Source organism: Homarus americanus, unplaced genomic scaffold (genome assembly GCF_018991925.1).
Source record: "Homarus americanus isolate GMGI-L3 unplaced genomic scaffold, GMGI_Hamer_2.0 scaffold40453, whole genome shotgun sequence".
Taxonomy (NCBI): domain Eukaryota; kingdom Metazoa; phylum Arthropoda; class Malacostraca; order Decapoda; family Nephropidae; genus Homarus; species Homarus americanus.
In genome coordinates, this window is record NW_024754481.1 from 7,849 (window position 1) to 26,756 (window position 18,908).

The 18,908-nt window shown below is 51.1% G+C and overlaps 1 protein-coding gene across 1 annotated transcript; it reads right to left on the reverse strand.

Moving 5' to 3' along the window:
- Positions 1 to 5,095: 5,095 nt before the first annotated feature.
- Positions 5,096 to 5,599, reverse strand: LOC121855804 (variable charge X-linked protein 3B-like). The gene has a single exon (XM_042350918.1). It carries the CDS (start codon positions 5,597 to 5,599, stop codon positions 5,096 to 5,098), a length of 504 nt encoding a protein of 167 aa, XP_042206852.1.
- Positions 5,600 to 18,908: the final 13,309 nt, after the last annotated feature.

The following is an 18,908-nucleotide window of genomic DNA, read 5'->3' on the forward strand; positions in this document are numbered from 1 at the left end:
CGTACAGCGAATGAGGGTGCGCCAAGTCCGTAGACTTGCATGGTTAATTAGGGTGAGCCAAGTCCGTAGACTTGCATCGTTTTCCATCGTAAATAAAATGGTTAATTTATGCCTTCCAAAGAAAACCATCGACATGGGACCAGGTTTGTTCCACTCTACGAATTTTTTGCGATTTTTCCACCAAGTTTGATGAAAAACGATTGTGCCGTTTCGGCTGCCCAGAATAGACAGACAGACAGACACACCAGGGACGGATTAAGCTTAATAGGGGCCTGAGGCACAGATCAACTTGGGGCCCCCTACCCTCAAGGTATATATATATATATATAGCAAGAACAAAATATACCAAAATAACACATTCAATGTTCGTAAGAGACAGAAAATTGAGATGTTGCTAGGACATCGTTGAACGAAGTTCATGTTTTATATGCTTCAACGTCGAGAATGTTTGGATTTGGGAGCCCCTTAGAGTCGGGGGGCCTGAGGCCAGTGCCTCAAGGTTAATCCGGCACTGAGACACACGGCGAGTCCTATAGTATATTAGATTAGATACGAACATTATGGACGACAGTTCAGAACGAGACGCCTCTTCCAACCACCTTACTCAGCGATCAGGAACCACATCCACGAGCATGACCGTCCCATATTACACTCCTCACTCAATGTCCGCTCCAGACGGAGCCAAGACATGGAGCTGTACATACCTCCTCACGAAGGCAGAAAAATCAACCATATCCAGGATTGAACAGTCAGTTGTGTGAACATCCCTCGTCAGAGTTGGGCCCCTTGTATCCCTCTAGTGGTCGGCCCCTTCAGTCTAGAGTGGTCGGCCCTTGTATCCCTCGTCTAGAGTGGTTGTATCCCCTCGTCTAGCCCCTTGTATCCCTCGTCGAGTGGTCGGCCTCCCTCGTCTAGAGTGGTCGGCCCTTGTATCCCTCGTCTAGGTGGTCCCCCTCGTCTCCCCCGTCTAGAGGGTCCCCTCGTCTAGAGTGGTCGGCCTTGTATCCCTCGTCTAAGTATCCCTCTAGAGTGGTGGCCTAGGTGGTCGGCCCTGCATCCCTCGTCTAGAGTGGTCGGCCATCCCCCGAGAGAGTGGTCGGCCCCTTGTATCCCTCGTCTAGAGTGGTCGGCCTTGTATCCCTCGTCTAGAGTGTGGTCGGTCTCCCCTTGTATCCCTCGTCTAGAGTGGTCGGCCCTTGTATCCCTCGTCTAGAGTGGTCGGCCTTGGTCTAGAGTCCTTGTATCCCTCGTCTAGAGTGGTCGGCCCCTTGTATCCCTCGTCTGATGGTCGGCCTTGTATCCCTCGTCCATCCTCGTCTAGAGTGGTCGGGCCATCCCTCGTCTAGAGTGGTCGGTATCCCTCGTCTAGAGTGGTCCCCTCGTCTAGAGTGGCAGTGGTTCGGTGATCCCTCGTTGGTCGGCCCTTGTATCCCTCGTCTAGTGTGTCTCGGCCCCTTGTATCCCTCGTCTAGAGTGGTCGGCCTTGTATCCCTCGTCTAGGTGGTCCCCTTGTAGTCCAGTGTCGGGTCTAGAGTGGTCGCCTTGTATCCCTCGTCTAGGTGGTCGGCCTAGTCTAGTAGGCGGCCTTGTATCCCTCGTCTAGAGTGGAGCCGTATCCCTCGTCTAGATCAGAGTCGGCCCCCTCGTCTAGAGATCCCTCGAGAGTGGTCTCAACATCCCTCGTCTAGAGTCCGGCCTCAGTATCCCTCGTCTAGAGTGGTCGGCCCTTGTATCCCTCGTCTAGAGTGGTCTTATCCCTCGTCTATGGTCGGCCCTTGTATCCCTCGTCTAGAGTGGTCGGCCCCTCCCTCGTCTAGAGATCCCTCGTCTAAGTGGTCGGCCCCGTCTAGGTGGTCGGTTCCCTGTAGAGTAACAGAGTGGTCGGCCCTCATATCCTCGTCTAGAGGGTCGGCCCCCCTCGGATCCCAGATAACGGCCCCGGAAGTGGATTTGTATCCCTGGAGTGGTCGGCCTTGTATCCCTGTCTAGAGTGAGTCGTCGAAGTAGTATCCCCTTGTATCCCTGAAGTGGTGGTCGGCCCCTAGAGTGGTTTGGGCCCTTGTATCCCTGTCTAGGAGTGTGGACGGCCCTTGTATCCCTTCCTAGAGTGGTCGGCCCCTTGTATCCCCTGCCCAGAGTGGTCGGCCCCTTGTGTCTAGAGTGGTCTGTCTAGAGTGGTCATCCCTCGGGACAAGATGTGGTCCCACATCCCTGTCTAGAGTGGTCGGCCCTTGGGATCCCTGTGGTCTAGGTGGTTCCCTTGAGTGGTCGGCCCCTTTCCCTCGTCTAGAGTGGTTGTATCCCTGTCCCCTTGTATAGATATCCCTGTCGGATATATCCATATATCGTCTAGAGTGGTCGGCCCCTTGTATCCCTCGTCTATATATCCCTCGTCTAGAGTGGTCGGCCCTTGTATCCCTCTAGGGTTCCCTTGTATCCCTGTCCAGAGTGGTTGGCCCCTTGGTCTAGAGTGGTCGGCCCCTTGTATCCCCGTCTAGAGTGGTCGGCCCCTTATCCCTGTCTAGAGTGGTCTATCCCTTGTATCCCTGTCTAGGTGGACCTGGTCTCACCCTCCTCTGTACATATACACCTTGATTTGTATTTCTCTCTCTAGTCTGTACTCACCCCTGAAGATGTGAATTACACGAAAGCGCTTGGGAACTTCGTGTTTTCTTCTTTCCTTGTGGTTATCAGCATATATATACTGTATATATATATATATATATATATATATATATATATATATATATATATATATATATATATATATATATATATATATATATATATATACTGTATATATATATAACAAAGTACTTTAAGACAGTACAATAATTAAAATCGCTGATAATTTAATAGCCGACAGACAACGACTATACCATGTAACCATTTTTATTGTTATCGTGTGACTGGTGTTATGCCATGTATGGCACACAGACGAAGTTATTTATAGCCTGGATGAAGACGTAAGTCATGACTCAGGTTCACAAGCATCATGGTGTGAGGGCCATGACAGCTAGATGGTGTTGTATGATTTATATATACCTCATACAACACCATCAGTCAATATGCGCTACGTAGTAAATATGGCGGCGGCACCACGATCACCTGAACAACACCCAAAATATACTGTATGCTATTGATGCCCAAAATAAACCCTTTGTGTGACACCGTAATAACTCATAGTTTATTGATGATCATTACACAAACAAAAGACCATTTACTCTGTGTAATTTGTTTTAACAGTTGTGTGCATGATGAACGAAGCCAACATTATAGTGTCATGGTGGCGTCGTTTACTGAACGTATGACAATATTTATGTGCGCGTCTCGGTACGCCTGGACACCTCACTTGACGTACGATGGCTTTATTTCCCTAGAATCTGTGGGTCTACCTATTACATAATACACTACCGACCCCAAGCGCCCATTACCCTTTGCGCGTCTCCGCCACCTTGAGAAATTTCCGCTTGACGTCTGCTTCAGTCTCTTATATGAGGTGTTCGCGTGTAATTCGTCGCCGTTCAATGTGTTACCTGGCGAAGGAAGCAACACAGAGTGGAGGTCCTCACTAACTTGTCTCAGGAAGATCCTCAGCTCACTAACATGACTCGGGATGATCCTCAGCTCACTAACATGACTCAGGAAGATCCTCAGCTCACTAACTTGTCTCAGGAAGATCCTCAGCTCACTAACATGACTCGGGATGATCCTCAGCTCACTAACATGACTCAGGAAGATCCTCAGCTCACTAACTTGTCTCAGGAAGATCCTCAGCTCACTAACTTGTCTCAGGAAGATCCTCAGCTCACTAACATGACTCGGGATGATCCTCAGCTCACTAACTTAACTCGGGATGATCCTCAGCTCACTAACATGACTCAGGAAGATCCTCAGCTCACTAACTTGTCTCAGGAAGAAAGATCCTCAGACTTGTCTCCTCAGCTCACTAACATCACTCGGGAAGATCCTCAGCTCACTAACATGACTCAGGAAGATCCTCGGCTCACTAACATCACTCGGGAAGATCCTCGGCTCACTAACATGACCCAGGAAGATCCTCGGCTCACTAACATGACCCAGGAAGATCCTCGGCTCACCATGACCCAGGAAGATCCTCGGCTCACAAACATGACCCAGGAAGATCCTCGGCTCACAAACATGACCCAGGAAGATCCTCGGCTCACAAACATGACCCAGGAAGATCCTCGGCTCACAAACATGACCCAGGAAGATCCTCAGCTCACAAACATGACCCAGGAAGATCCTCGGCTCACAAACATGACCCAGGAAGATCCTCGGCTCACAAACATGACCCAGGAAGATCCTCGGCTCACAAACATGACCCAGGAATATCCTCGGCTCACAAACATGACCCTGAAGATCCTCGCCTACAAACATGACTCCAGGAAGATCCTCGGCTCACAAACATGACCCAGGAAGATCCTCGGCTCACCAACATGACCCAGATGATCCTCGGCTCACCAACATGAAAAAGATCCTCGGCTCACTCAACATGACCCAGGAAGATCCTCGAAGATCCTCGGCTAACATGACCCAGGAAGATCCTCGGCTCACTAACATGACCCACTAACATGACTTGACTCAGCTCACTAACATGACTCGAGAAGATCTCAGCTCACTAACATGACTCAAGAGAAGATCAGCTCACTAACATGACCCAGGAAGATCCTCGGCTCACTAACAACATGACTCGAGAAGATCATCGACTCACTAACTTGACTCTGGAAGATCCTCAGCTCTAACATCACTCTCACTAACATCACTGGGACCAGATCCAGGAAGATCCTCGGCTCACAAACATGACCCAGGAAGATCCTCGGCTCACAAACATGACCCAGGAAGCATCCTTCGGCTCACTAACATGACCCAGGAAGATCCTCGGCTCACTAACATGACCCAGGAAGATCTCGGCTCACAAACATGACCCAGGAAGATCCTCGGCTCACAAACATGACCCAGGAAGCATCCTCGGCCATTCACCAAGATCCCTCGGCCCAACCATGTCCTCGGATCACTAACATGACCCAAAAAGATCCTCGGCTCACTAACATGACCCAGGAAGATCCTCGGCTCACCAACATGACCCAGGAAGGATCCTCGGCTCACTAACATGACCCAGGAAGATCCTCGGCTCACTAGGACATGCCCGAGATCTCAGCTCACTAACTTGACTCTGAGAAGATCTCAGCTCACTAACATGACCCAGGAAGATCCTCGGCTCACTAACATGACTCGAGAAGATCCTCAGCTCACTAACATGACTCAGAAAGATCCTCAGCTCACTAACTTGACTCGGGAAGATCATCGACTCACTAACTTGACTCTGGAAGATCCTCAGCTCGCTATATTGACTCACTAAGATCTTCGGCTGACTAGCTTGACTCACTAGGATCCTCGGCTCACTAACTTGACTCCGTGAGACTTTCGGCTCACTAACTTGACTCAATAGGATTCTCGGCTCAATAACCTCACTTAATGGGATCCTCGGCTCACTAACTTGACCCATTAAGATCTTCGGCTCACTAACTTGGCCCATTAAGATCATCGGCTCACTAACTTGACCCATTAAGATCATCGGCTCACTAACTTGACCCATTAAAAATCCTCGGCCTGTACTAACTTGACCCAATAAGATCATCACCACCAACTTGACCCACAAAATCCCTCGGCTCACTCAACTTGACCCATTAAGATCCCTCAGCTCACTAGCTTGACCCATTAAGATCCTCAGCTCACTAACTTGACCCATTAAAATCCTCGGCTCACTAACTTGACCCAATAAGATCATCGGCTCAATAACTTGACCCATTAAGATCCTCAGCTCAGTAACTTGACCCATTAAGATCCTCAGCTCACTAGCTTGACCCATTAAGATCCTCAGCTCACTAACTTGACCCATTAAGATCCTCGGCTCACTAACTTGACCCAATAAGATCATCGGCTCACTAACTTGACCCATTAAGATCCTCAGCTCAGTAGCTTGACCCAGTAAGATCCTCGGCTCACTAACTTGACTAATTAAGATCCTCTGCTAACTTGACCCATTAAGATCCTCCGCTAACTTGACCCAGTAAGATCCTCCGCTAACTTGACCCATTAAGATCCTCCGCTAACTTGACCCATTAAGATCCTCCGCTAACTTGACCCATTAAGATCCTCCGCTAACTTGACCCATTAAGATCCTCCGCTAACTTGACCCATTAAGATCGTCCGCTAACTTGACCCATTAAGATCCTCCGCTAACTTGACCCATTAAGATCCTCCGCTAACTTGACCCATTAAGATCCTCCGCTAACTTGACCCATTAAGATCCTCGGATCATTAAATTGACTCAGTAAGATCCTCGGCTTACAAAAGATAAGAGTACTTGAGCTTTTAATCTTTTCGTTTCACTACTTTATTCTGCTCACTAAGATGCTCGGCTCACTAGAATGCTCGGCTCACTATGATGCTCGGCTCACTATGATGCTCGGCTCACTATGATGCTCGGCTCACTATGATGCTCGGCTCACTATGATGCTCGGCTCACTAGGCTGCTCGGCTCACTGGGCAAGTCGGTTCACATTACACTAATGCAGGACAACACCACAAGCACTTCGTCTTTACCTACCCCTTGTTGAACACATCCAGTCCGGTTCCCTGCGCGAGATACAACACTGAATTCATCTCGACTCCTGGCTGCTGTTTCCTTAAGTCTTCATATTTTCGTTAATTCTCTCTTAACTATCGTATATCCTATCATGTTTTGGTCTTAATTATATAGTATTTGAGTACTGTAGTATGCTTTAGTTATGCTACACGACAGTAAGCACCAGTGCGTGTTAAAGAGTACAAGCGTAAAAATATAGCCCAGCCTATTTACCCCGCGCTTAATACTGTAAGTTCCCAGGGAATATGGTAACTTCAGAGAGGATTTTTTTTTTTATTTACACGAACTTATGACGCTTACAACAGTTTCATTTACGAATATAGTATAAGGAAAGGAGATCATGTCGTATTCTTCAGAGGCAAGGGAAAGTTTAAGTTGCGCACTGCAGATGGTCCTCAGGCGAACACTAGGCTACGTACGTCCTAAACGCTTTTACTGAACTTTTACTCAGAAATATTAGATCGTTCTCTTCCGCAGCTTGGCCCCATCGGTGGTGTTAGTGGGGCCGTGGACTGGGCGTCGTCTACATGGATTTTATGCTCTAGGTACTTACGGTGGAACCTCGGCCACTTTATATGTAAATACCTTTCGTCGATGTATGGAAATGCCTGATGAAATTTGCACTGCTGATCATTCTGATCATCTCTGAGTGTTTTGATGGCTGTAACAGCTGTCGAGGCGACGATATCTGAAGATGTCGAGGACACTGCGAGACCCTCCCACGAGGCCAAAATAAAAGAATATAGAGGCTATAAAGCTACTGTGTCGAGACTAATACAACACCTTCCACAGCTGTAGGACAACAAGGACAGCGCGGCACCTCGAGGCCGGCCGCAATAAGAGAACGTTAAGTCGAGGAACATTCGGATCTATACAAGGCCGTCAAGAGCGCGCACAAGATGCTAAAATAAAAAATAAAATGTCAAACCTAAACACCAAATTAACCCAGAACGAAGACGTCGAGAAATGCTTGGCCAGGGAAGTTAATGCAGCAACAAGGAAGAGAGTAAAGGCTAGGGTCAACTAACTATCTCTTGCCTACTGAAAGGTAAACAAAGGGTTGAACCTTACCTTAATGGCGTTGATGTAATAGAAGAGTTTCGACGATGGTGTGGTGAGAAAATGGTGGTAGTTGTGGTAGACGAGATGATGGGGTACTTGCGGCTGACAGTGTGATGGTGGTAGTTGTGGTAGACGAGATGATGGGGTACTTGCGCCTGATAGTGTGATGGTGGCAGTTGTGGTAGACGAAATGGTTAGGTACTTGCAGCGTAAGGTATAATGGTGGCAGCTGTGGTTGACACTACATGGTGCTTACAATTGTCCACATGATGGTAGCTCTGGTGGTGCGTTCAGATGCATTGATGGTAATTGTGGCAGAAGTGATGGCAGGAGCACCATTAGTGAGGATGTATTGGTGATGGCTGTGGTAGAAGCGTTGGTTGTAGGTGTGGTAGAAGCGGTGGTTGTAGTTCTGGTAGTTATTGGTTGTAGGTGTGGTAAAAGCGGTGGTTGACATTATTTTGGTATTTATTATATGGGCAGTAGAATGATAGTGACGGTGGCTATAATATCAGGTAATGATTCTGCTTTAAGCAGATCTTCAAAACAGGTTTTCTAGATTCCGCGAACACAAGAAACCTGGTTTTCATGGTCACTAGAGCACGAGAAAACCTGTTCCAGAGTGCCTGGTTACCCGGAAACCCAAAATTGGATTTTACCGCCAGAAACTTGATTCTAGAGCTAAGACCTGGTCGTGTTGAAAGTTCCAAGAGTATCGGAGTTGCCGAAGTCAGAACCAATAGAATTGGATCTTGAGGTCTTGTACAGAACGGTAGAACTGGATATTCAGTTTCGCTCATAACTAGGACACCTGGATCTTTGGATTTCCGACAGATAAGAAGTTCTGAAACATTAGAGAGGGACCAAGGGGCGCTACACAGACATTATGAGTCGTTCAGCATAAAAGGATATGGGTTAGTGAGCATGGCGAGGCAGTAGTTGCGCGGGGCGGTGGTCTGGTAGAGGCAGCCCCAGGTGATAGCCAGGAACCCGGGGTAGGGTAGTGAGTCCTCCTCATCGTCCTCGCTATACACACCCACGGACCCTCCCTCCTCCGAGGACGTGAGGGAGCCCCTGGACCCACGGGGAGGCGGCACGAAGGCCACGACCATGCTAGAAGGGCCTGAGGAGGAGGGCTGCCCCGTGCCCTCTTCCTCGATCTCCACCCTCCACGACCCTCGGCGGCCCACAGCCATCGTTGGACCATTACTCATGAGCCAGTTAAGGTCAGGTCCAGGTCGGGACAGGTCACGTCATTACGGACAACACTGGCAGACCTCCACAGGGTGAGGCGTGACACTGTAGAGGGGACTCATCTACACCGCCAAGGGCATGGCCAGGCCCTCACCGACCTACTGGCAGACGTAGTTACCTGTGGGGTGGATAAGACACTCGGGGCCAGATATACACACACACATACAGTGTCCGCCACACTCTAAGTTACTATCTGCACCCAATTGCACCTCGAGGGACAACCAGGTACATAAAAGGGTGCTCTTGATACACCTGTGGTAGCCCTGAGTTGCACAGGTGTAGGGCGCCGGGCCCAGTACACGTGCAAGGTAGAACCAGCACCAGGTGTTAAAGAAGGTACACGGGGTGGCACCAGACACACGCACCAGGTACACTGAGCCACATGGGACACACTGAGCGGTGGAGGACGCGACACTGGAGGCAGGGCGTGGGTAGACGTCCGGGGTGCGACAGAGAGCCACGCGGGCAGCAAGAGAGGAGCTGCCTACACACACCCGGACGGTCAGCCAGCCAGGCTACACTGTCTCACCTCCACCACCCACACCACGCACCACCCCGCGCACTCTCCCCGCCCTCCCTCACCTCTCCCCGCCCTTACTCACCTCTCCCCGCCCTTCCTCACCTCTCCCCGCCCTTCCTCACCTCTCCACGCCCTCACTCTTCTCTCTCCACCTTCAATCACCACCTCTCCCCCTTACTCCCTCCCTTTATATTTCCTCACTTCTCCCTTCTGCCCTTCCTCACCTCCCCCGCCCCTCCTCAGCTCCCTCCCTTCGCCCCCTCCCCGCCCCTTCCCTCACCTCCTGCCCCTCCCTCACCTCCCCCTGCCCTCCCCTCAGCTCTCCCCTGCCCTTCACTTCTCCCCTGCCCTCCCTCAGCTCTCCTGCCCTCCTGCCCTTCCCTCACCTCCTCCCCGCCCTCACCCTCCCCGCCTCCCTCAGCCTCCCTCCCCGCCCCTTCCTCACCTCCTCCCCTGCCCTCCCCTCATCTCGCCCCTGCCTACAGGTACCCCTCCACCCTCACAAACCTCTCCCCTGCTCACACACACCTCTCCCCCCGCTCACACACACCTCTGGCCCTGCCCTCACTCACCCCAACCTGGCCCTCACTCACCTCCCTCCACCCGCTACCGTCACCCCAATCCTCGGCCCTCACTCACCTCCTCCCCGCCTGCCACTGTCACCCCAACCCGGCCCTCACTCATCCGCCCACACTGTCACCCCAACCTCGGCCCTCACTCACTCTCCCCGCCCGCTACCGTCACCCCAACCCGGGTCTCACTCACCCCCAAGCAACAGTCACCCCAACTCACCTCCACACCCCCAACCCAGCCTCTTACCACCTCCGCCCACCAAACCCCATCTACCTGTTTCTCCTGCCCAAGCTACCGTCACCCCAACCCGTCTCTCACTACCTCTCCTGCCCGCTACTGTCACCCCAACCCGGCCCTCCTCACTCACTTCTCCCCGCCTGCTACTGTCACCCCAACCCGGCCCTCACTCACCTCCCCCGCCCGCTACCGTCACCCCAACCCGGCCCTCACTACCCTCCCCTGCCTGCTACTGTCACCCCAACCCGGCCTCACTCACTCTCCCCCGCCCGCTACCGTCACCCCCAACCCGCCTCACTCACTTCTCCCCGCCCACCGTCACCCCAACCCGGCCCTCACTCACTTCTCCCCGCCCGCCACTGTCACTCCCAACCCGGCTCCTCACTCACTTCCCCTGCCCGCTACCGTCACCCCAACCCGGCCTCACTCACTCTCCCCTGCCCGCTACCGTCACCCCAACCCCGGCCTCACTCACTCTCCCCGCCTGCCACCGTCACCCCCAACCCTTGGTCCTCACCTGATCATCGCCGTCAACTCCAGAGAACGAGAATGTGTGTGTGCGTGTGTGTGTGTCTGTACAAGGCATTTTGTGAGTTTCCCTATCACTCACAACGGTAGTTTCCCGGTCACCTACAACGGTAGTTCCCCTGTCACCTACCACGGTAGTTTCCCTGTCACCTACCACGGTAGTTTCCCGGTCACCTACCACGGTAGTTTCCCGGTCACCTACCACGGTAGTTCCCCTGTCACCTACCACGGTAGTTCCCCTGCCACTTACCACGGTAGTTTCCCTGTCACCTACCACGGTAGTTTCCCTGTCACCTACCACGGTAGTTCCCCTGTCACCTACCACGGTAGTTTCCCTGTCACCTACCACGGTAGTTTCCCGGTCACCTACCACGGTAGTTCCCCTGTCACCTACCACGGTAGTTCCCCTGTCACCTACCACGGTAGTTCCCGTCACCTACCACGGTAAAGCAGACCAGACGGGTGGACGGAAGCTACCTGACGGAACGCATTGTTCCTGCAGATGTGTCAGCCGTCATAAAAGGGTTTAAAAACAAATCACCTGGTCAAAGTCACATTAACAAGAAGATCCTGGCTCAACTCCCCGGCAACATGATAGAGAGGCTTGCTCATATATGCAACGCCTGCCTCGCCTCTGGATACTTCCCTAAGATGTTCAAAATCGCCGTTATTCGCCTCATACCAAAAGCAGGGAAGCCTCCAAACAAAGTCGAAAACTTTCGACCAATATCGCTGCTAGAGGTACCTGCCAAAATCTTCGAAAAAATAGTCAACAAGCGATTGCGGATGTATCTGGAGGACGAAGACGTGTATAATCCCCGCCAGTTCGGCTTCCGCCAGTACCGAGGCACATCCACCGCCATAGCTCAGGCCTACGAGCAGATCGCCAATGCCATGACTGGCCGCCTACAGTGCAATATAGTACTGAGGGACGTCAGCAAGGCGTTTGACAAAGTTTGGCACGCAGGACTGCAGTATAAGATCATACAACTGGGGCTACCCGAAAATCTGACTCGCCTGCTGTGCAACTTCATTACGGACCGCAGAGCCAAAATTAAGATGCAAGAACATTTTGGAGAAGAATTCTCACTATCGAGCGGCGTGCCTCAGGGCTCTTGTCTCTCACCAACCCTTTACACACTCTACACGGCTGACCTACCACCCCCAATCGTCGGCAGCGAGTACGTCATGTATGCAGACGATGTAACACAGATCGTCACCTGCCCAGGAAGGTCCACGGCAAGGATGGCGCGACTCACTGCTCGGGCAATAGAGGAGATCTCGGAGTATGAAAATAAATGGAAAATAAAAACAAACAAAACGAAATTTGAGGTCATACCCATAGCCAAATTCAAGCCGGCCCCATTGATGATCGACGACGAAGAGATTGAGTACTCTAAACAAGGCAGGTTGCTCGGCCTCATCATTTCTCGGACGGGCATCATTCCCCACGTGAAGGACAGACTAAATAAAGCCAAAGTCGCCGCAGCCAAATTAAAACGTTTTAAATTGATGCCTGAGAAGATACAAGTTCACCTGTACAAGGCGCTGGTGAGGCCTGTGTTGGAGTACCCATCTATACCACTCGTCACACTCGGGAAGACTAGACTACAACAACTACAGAGCTTCCAAAACAAATGTTTGAGGTCAGCCAGTGGCCAAGCGCCACCCTACCAGGAGACAGTGGAAACCATCCACCTAAGAAATAAAACAGAGGCCCTCAACTTCAGGTTCCATCGCCTAGGGAAGAAGGTTTGGGACAAGCTCCTGGACGACCCTCACAGCCCAGACCACCTACGCGGGAAAGACATCAACGGAGGGAGACCCCACGCCTGGTGGCCCCGGAGTCTGCCCACACTACAACAACCCAACCCGCGATCCATCTATGTCCGCCACAGTGATCCACCTTAGATTAAAACTTAGATGATATAAATTCACATTTAACAAGTCAAAATCGAGTGAGTCCATAACGTAATACAGTATAAGATGTTAATAAACTTGTAATTGTAAAATCAATCTAGTCATTGTCTACTAAAATAACCATTGTGCAACCTCATTCTAAATCCTAGGTTAGCTTAGTTAGCCAACAAACTCTGTAATATGTAAAACAAGGGGTGTTGTCCCCCTCTGTTTAACTCATTAAACTTCTTTTCCATCCTTTCCCCCCACGACTATATGTTGTGACTTCTCCATCCCTCATGTCTGGCTGTGCCTTGAGCCCCAGCATGCCTTCCATCCTTTCCCCACCTTAACCTAAAAAACCACGGTAGTTCCTGTCAGCTACCACGGTAGTTCCCTGCACCTACCACGGTAGTTCCTGTCACCTACCACGGTAGTTTCAGTCACCTACCACGTAGTTTCCCTGCTACCAGTAGTTCCTGCCACCTACCACGGTAGTTCCCCTGCCACCTACCACGGTAGTTCCTGCCACCTACCACGGTAGTTCCTGCCACCCTGCAGTAGTTCCTGTCACCTACACGGTAGTTCCTGCCACCTACACGGTAGTTCCTGTCACCTACGTAGTTCCCTGTCACCTACGTGTAGTTTCCTGTCACCTACCACGGTAGTTTCCCTGTCACCTACCACGGTAGTTTCGGTCACTACGGTAGTTCCCTGTCACCTACCACGGTAGTTCCCCTGTCACCTACACGGTAGTTCCCCTGTCACCTACCATGGTAGTTCCTGTCACCTACAGTGGTTCTGTCACCTACCACAGTAGTTCCCTGTCACCTACCACAGTGGTTCCTGTCACCTACCACGGTAGTTCCCTGTCACCTACCACGGTAGTTCCCTGTCACCTACGGTAGTTCCTGCCACCTACCACTGTGGTTTCCTGCCACTTACCACGGTAGTTCCTGTCACCTACCACGGTAGTTCCTGTCACCTACCACGTAGTTCCCTGTCACCTACCACAGTAGTTCCCTGTCACTACAGTAGTTTCGGTCACCTACCACATTAGTTCCCTGTCACCTACCACGGTAGTTCCTGTCACCTACCACAGTAGTTTCCTGCCACTTACCACATTGGTTCCTGTCTTACCACGGTAGTTCCCCTGTCACCTACAGTAGTTTCTGTCACCTACCACGGTAGTTCCTGCCACCTACCACGGTGGTTTCCTGTCACCTACCACAGTAGTTTCCTGTCACCTAGCACATTGGTTTCCTGTCACCTACCACGGTAGTTCCCCTGTCACCTACAGTAGTTTCCGGTCACCTACCACGGTAGTTCCTGCCATACCACAGTAGTTTCCTGTCACCTACCACGTGGTTTCCTGTCACCTACCACGGTAGTTTCCGTCACCTACCACGGTAGTTTCCTGTCACCTACCAGTAGTTCCTGTCACCTACCACATTGGTTTTCCCAGTCACCTACTGGTTCTGTCACCTACCACGTGGTTCTGTCACCTACCACGGTAGTTCTGTCACCCTACGGTAGTTCCTGTCACCTACCAGTGGTTCCTGCCACTTACCACGGTAGTTTCCCTGTCACCTACCACGGTAGTTTCCTGTCACCTACCACGGTAGTTTCCTGATCTACCACGGTAGTTCCTGTCACCTACCACGGTAGTTCCCTGTCACTACCACGGTAGTTCCTGTCACCTACGTGGTTTCCTGCCACTTACCGCAGTAGTTCCTGTCACCTACAGTGGTTTCGTGTCACCTACCACAGTAGTTTCCTGCCACACCACGGTAGTTCCTGCCACCTACAGTACCATGGTGGTTTCTGCCACTTACCTGTAGTTTCCTGTCACCTGGGTAGTTCTGTCACCTACGGTGGTTTCCTGCCACTTACCACGGTAGTTTCCCTGCCACTTCCACGGTGGTTCCCTGCCACCTACCACGGTAGTTCCTGCTACCTACCACGGTAGTTCCTGCCACCTACCACGGTGGTTTCCTGCCTCTTACCATTGGTTCCTGTCTACCACGGTAGTTTCCTGCCACCTACCACGGTAGTTTCCTGTTACCTACCTCGGTAGTTCCCCTGCCACCTACCACAGTGGTTTCCTGCCACCACGGTAGTTTCCTGTCACCTACCACGGTAGTTCCTGCCACTTACTGTGGTTTCCTGCCACCTACCACGGTAGTTCCTGTCACCTACCACAGTAGTTTCCCGGTCACCTACAGTGGTTTCCCTGTCACCTACCGATGGTTTCCTGTCACCTACACGTAGTTCTGTCACCTACCAGGTGGTTTCCTGTCACCTACGGTGGTTCTGTCACCTACCACGGTAGGTTCCCTGTCACCTACCACGGTGATTTCTGTCACCTACCACAGTTTGTCACCTACCACGGTAGTTCCTGTCACTACAGTAGTTTCCTGTCACCTACGGTAGTTTCTGTCACCTACCACATTGGTTTCCTGTCTACATTGTTCAGTCACCTAACAGTGTCACCTACATTGTTCTGTACCTACACATTGTTCCCTGTCACCTACCACATTGGTTCCACCTTCCACCCACGGTAGTTTCTGTCTGCCTACCACACGGTTTCCTTGTCTCTGCAGTATTTCCTGCCACCCTGCAGTAGTTCCTCCACCTACAGTCCATGGTGTTTCCTGCCACCTACAGTGGTTTCCTGTCACCTACCACAGTGGTTCCCTGTCACTACTGCAGTGGTTTTCCTGCCACTTACCACGGTAGTTTCTGCCTACAGTGGTTTCCTGCCTACCACGGTAGTTCCCCACCACCTACCATTTCCTGCCTACCACATTGGTTTCCTGCCTCTTACAGCCAGGTTACCTGTCACTACGTGGTTTTCCTACCATTGTTTCTTTCCTGCCACTACCTACCTACCACATTGGTTCTGTCACCTACCACGGTGTTCCTGCCACCTACCGTAGTTTCCTGCCACCTGTTCTGTCACCTACCATTGGTTTCCGTCCTACGGTGTTTCCCCTTCCCACACATTTCCTGCCACCTACCACAGTGGTTTCCTGTCACTGCATTGGTTTCCTCTCTCCTACAGTGGTTTCCTGTCACCTCCATTGGTTTCTGCCACCTACATGGGTTTCCATACTACTGCATTTCCTGCCACTACATTGGTTTCTGCCTCTTCTGCGGTAGTTCCCTGTCTCTACGCCCTGTCTTCTACATTGTTCACCTGCCTGATGGTTTTCTGTCTTTCTTTTCACCTTACCACGTGTTGTTTCCCCTCTGTTGCTGTCACCTACCGTGGTTTCCTGCTCACATTGTTCTGCCACCTGCATTCTGCCACCTGCCAGTTTCGCTGTCTCTACCACATTTCCCTGCCACACCACGGTAGTTCTCTGCACCCTACCCGGTGGTTTCACCTCACCACGTGGTTCCTGTCACCTGCGTAGTTTCACCGTCGCCTACCGCGGTAGTTTTCCTGCACCTCCCACATTGTTCCTGCCACCTGCGTGTTTCCCTGCCACCTACCTGGTAGTTCCTGCCACCTACCACGGTAGTTCCCTGCCACCTACCATTTCCTGCCTCTCTACCGTTGTTTCCTGTCACTTACCACATTGGTTTCCTGCCACCTACCACGTTGTTTCCTGTTACCTACCTCGTAGTTCCTGCCACCTACCACGTGGTTTCCTGTCACCCATTGGTTTCCCTGTCACCTACAGTAGTTCTGTCACCTACGGTAGTTTCCTGCTCACCTACCACGGTGGTTTCCCTGCCTACCACGGCAGGTTTCGCCACCTGCCACATTGGTTTCCTGCCTGCCACGGTAGTTTCTGCCTACCGTTGGTTTCCTGCCTCTTACCACGGTGGTTCCTGCTCACCTACATTGGTTCCCTGCCACCTACCACAGTAATTTCCCTGCCTACCACGTGTTCACCTGCCTTACCATAGTGTTTCCTGCCCTTACGTGGTTTCCTGCCCTTGTTTCTGCCACCTACCTGCAGTGGTTTCCTGCCACCTACCACGGTATTCTGCCACACCACATGTTCCCTGCCACCTACATTGTTTCCTTTGCCTTTACTTGTTTTCACCTACCACGGTAGTTTCCCACCTACCACATTGGTTTCCCTGCCACCTACCACGGTGTTTCCTGCCACTTACCACGGTAGTTCCTGCCACCTACCACGGTAGTTTCCTGCCAATTACCAGTAGTTTCCCTGCCACTTACCACGGTAGGTTTCCTATGATACCACGGTAGTTTCCTGCCAATTACCACGGTAGTTCCTGCCAATTACCACGGTAGTTCCTCCACCTACCACGGTAGTTCCTGTCACCTACCACGGTAGTTCCTGTCTCACGGTAGTTCCCCTGCCACCCTACAGTAGTTTCCCTCTACTACGGTAGTTCCTGTCACCTACCATGGTGGTTCCCTGCCAATACCACGGTAGTTCCCTGTCACCTACCATGGTAGTTCCCCTGCCACCTACACGGTAATTCCCCTGCCACCTACACGGTAGTTCCCCTGCCACCTACAGTGGTTCCCTGCCACCTACCACGGTAGTTCCCTGCCACCTACCACGGTAGTTCCCTGCCACCTACCACCAGTAGTTTCCTGTCACCTACCACGGTGTTCCCCGCCAATTACCACAGTAGTTTCCTGCCCACCACGGTAGTTTCCTGGCGCCTACCGGTAGTTCCCTATCACCTACCACGGTAGTTCCTGCCACTTACCACGGTAGTTCCTGCCACCTACCGCGGTAGTTCCTGTCACCTACCACGGTAGTTCCCTATCGCCTACCACGGTAGTTTCCTGCCACCTACACGGTAGTTTCCTGCCACCTACCACGGTAGTTTCCTGTCACCTACCACGGTAGTTCCCCACCAATTACCACAGTAGTTTCCTGCCGCCTACCACGGTAGTTTCCCTATCACCTACCACGGTAGTTCCCCTGCCAATTACCACAGTAGTTTCCCTGCCGCCTACCACGGTAGTTTCCCTATCACCTACCACGGTAGTTCCCCTGCCAATTACCACGGTAGTTTCCCTGCCGCCTACCACGGTAGTTCCCCTGTCACCACCGCGGTAGTTCCCATGTCACACAGCTGAGAGGTCCGGATATAAACACTGCCCCACATTGCCACAGTGACAATAGGACCAATAAAGTGTTTCCTTCCTCCATGTGTGGTGGTTCAACCCTATGTCAATAATGAGGAAGAAATTAAATTATTGTTTTAAAATATTTAATTCATTTAGTTGTCATATTTTTGATTAGGCAAAATACAGTGCAACAGTGACTTCTGTACAAGCTGTTTATTGATAAAGAGGATGGTGGTGCTTAACCACTTGTGTACGGGGTCCCGTCTGAGCTGAATATCATCATCTGGCGTTAGCCAACTAAAATATCAAAAGTGGCATCCTCGTAGTGAAGGCGTGAGTGGAGATACTCTACTAAGTGTCTACAGTACACGAATACTCAATGATAGACACACCAAGCTCACATCCTCAACAACAAAGCAATTTAACTCGTGGCTCCGTCTCTCATATTTATTGACTTTCCTCTGCACTCTAATAATATTGTTGAGTAAATCCTTTTATATTGATCCTCCGACGGCCGAGTGGCTATAGCTCTCGCCTCTTGTCCTAATGGTCACTGGTTCTATCTCGGAGCACTCCGAGTCTAACCAGCTGTAAATGGGTACGTAACTTTACTAGTTGTTGAAGTTCAGTACCGAACATGTTGCTGTATCCACACTACCCGGGACTTGATGTCGTTGTGAGGATCATGGTGGTGGTGGACAACAGAGCGGCCAGTAGTAATGACTCATACAGATGATGTTAATTACTGGACGAGTATCTACTTATAACAAGAGATCTTCCTGTTGTGGACCTTTACATGTAGTGTAGACAACACGTAGACAACACGTATACAAAATGTACACAAGTAGCCAACATGTACACAACACGCACAGGTCCCTTCAACAGAAGGAAACTTGCAGTAGTAAAGATACTATGGTAGTCAAATTAAAACAGTATTAAAACAAATATCTCAAAGATAATGATTTCTAGATTGTTTACATGACGAGCCCTTGTAAACGCACTAGTGAAGGGGCCTGTACTTAACACAGACAAATGTAGACGGTACACGTAACAGACCATTAAGGGTGCGAGAATGAACACCAAGAGTCAGCCTTGAA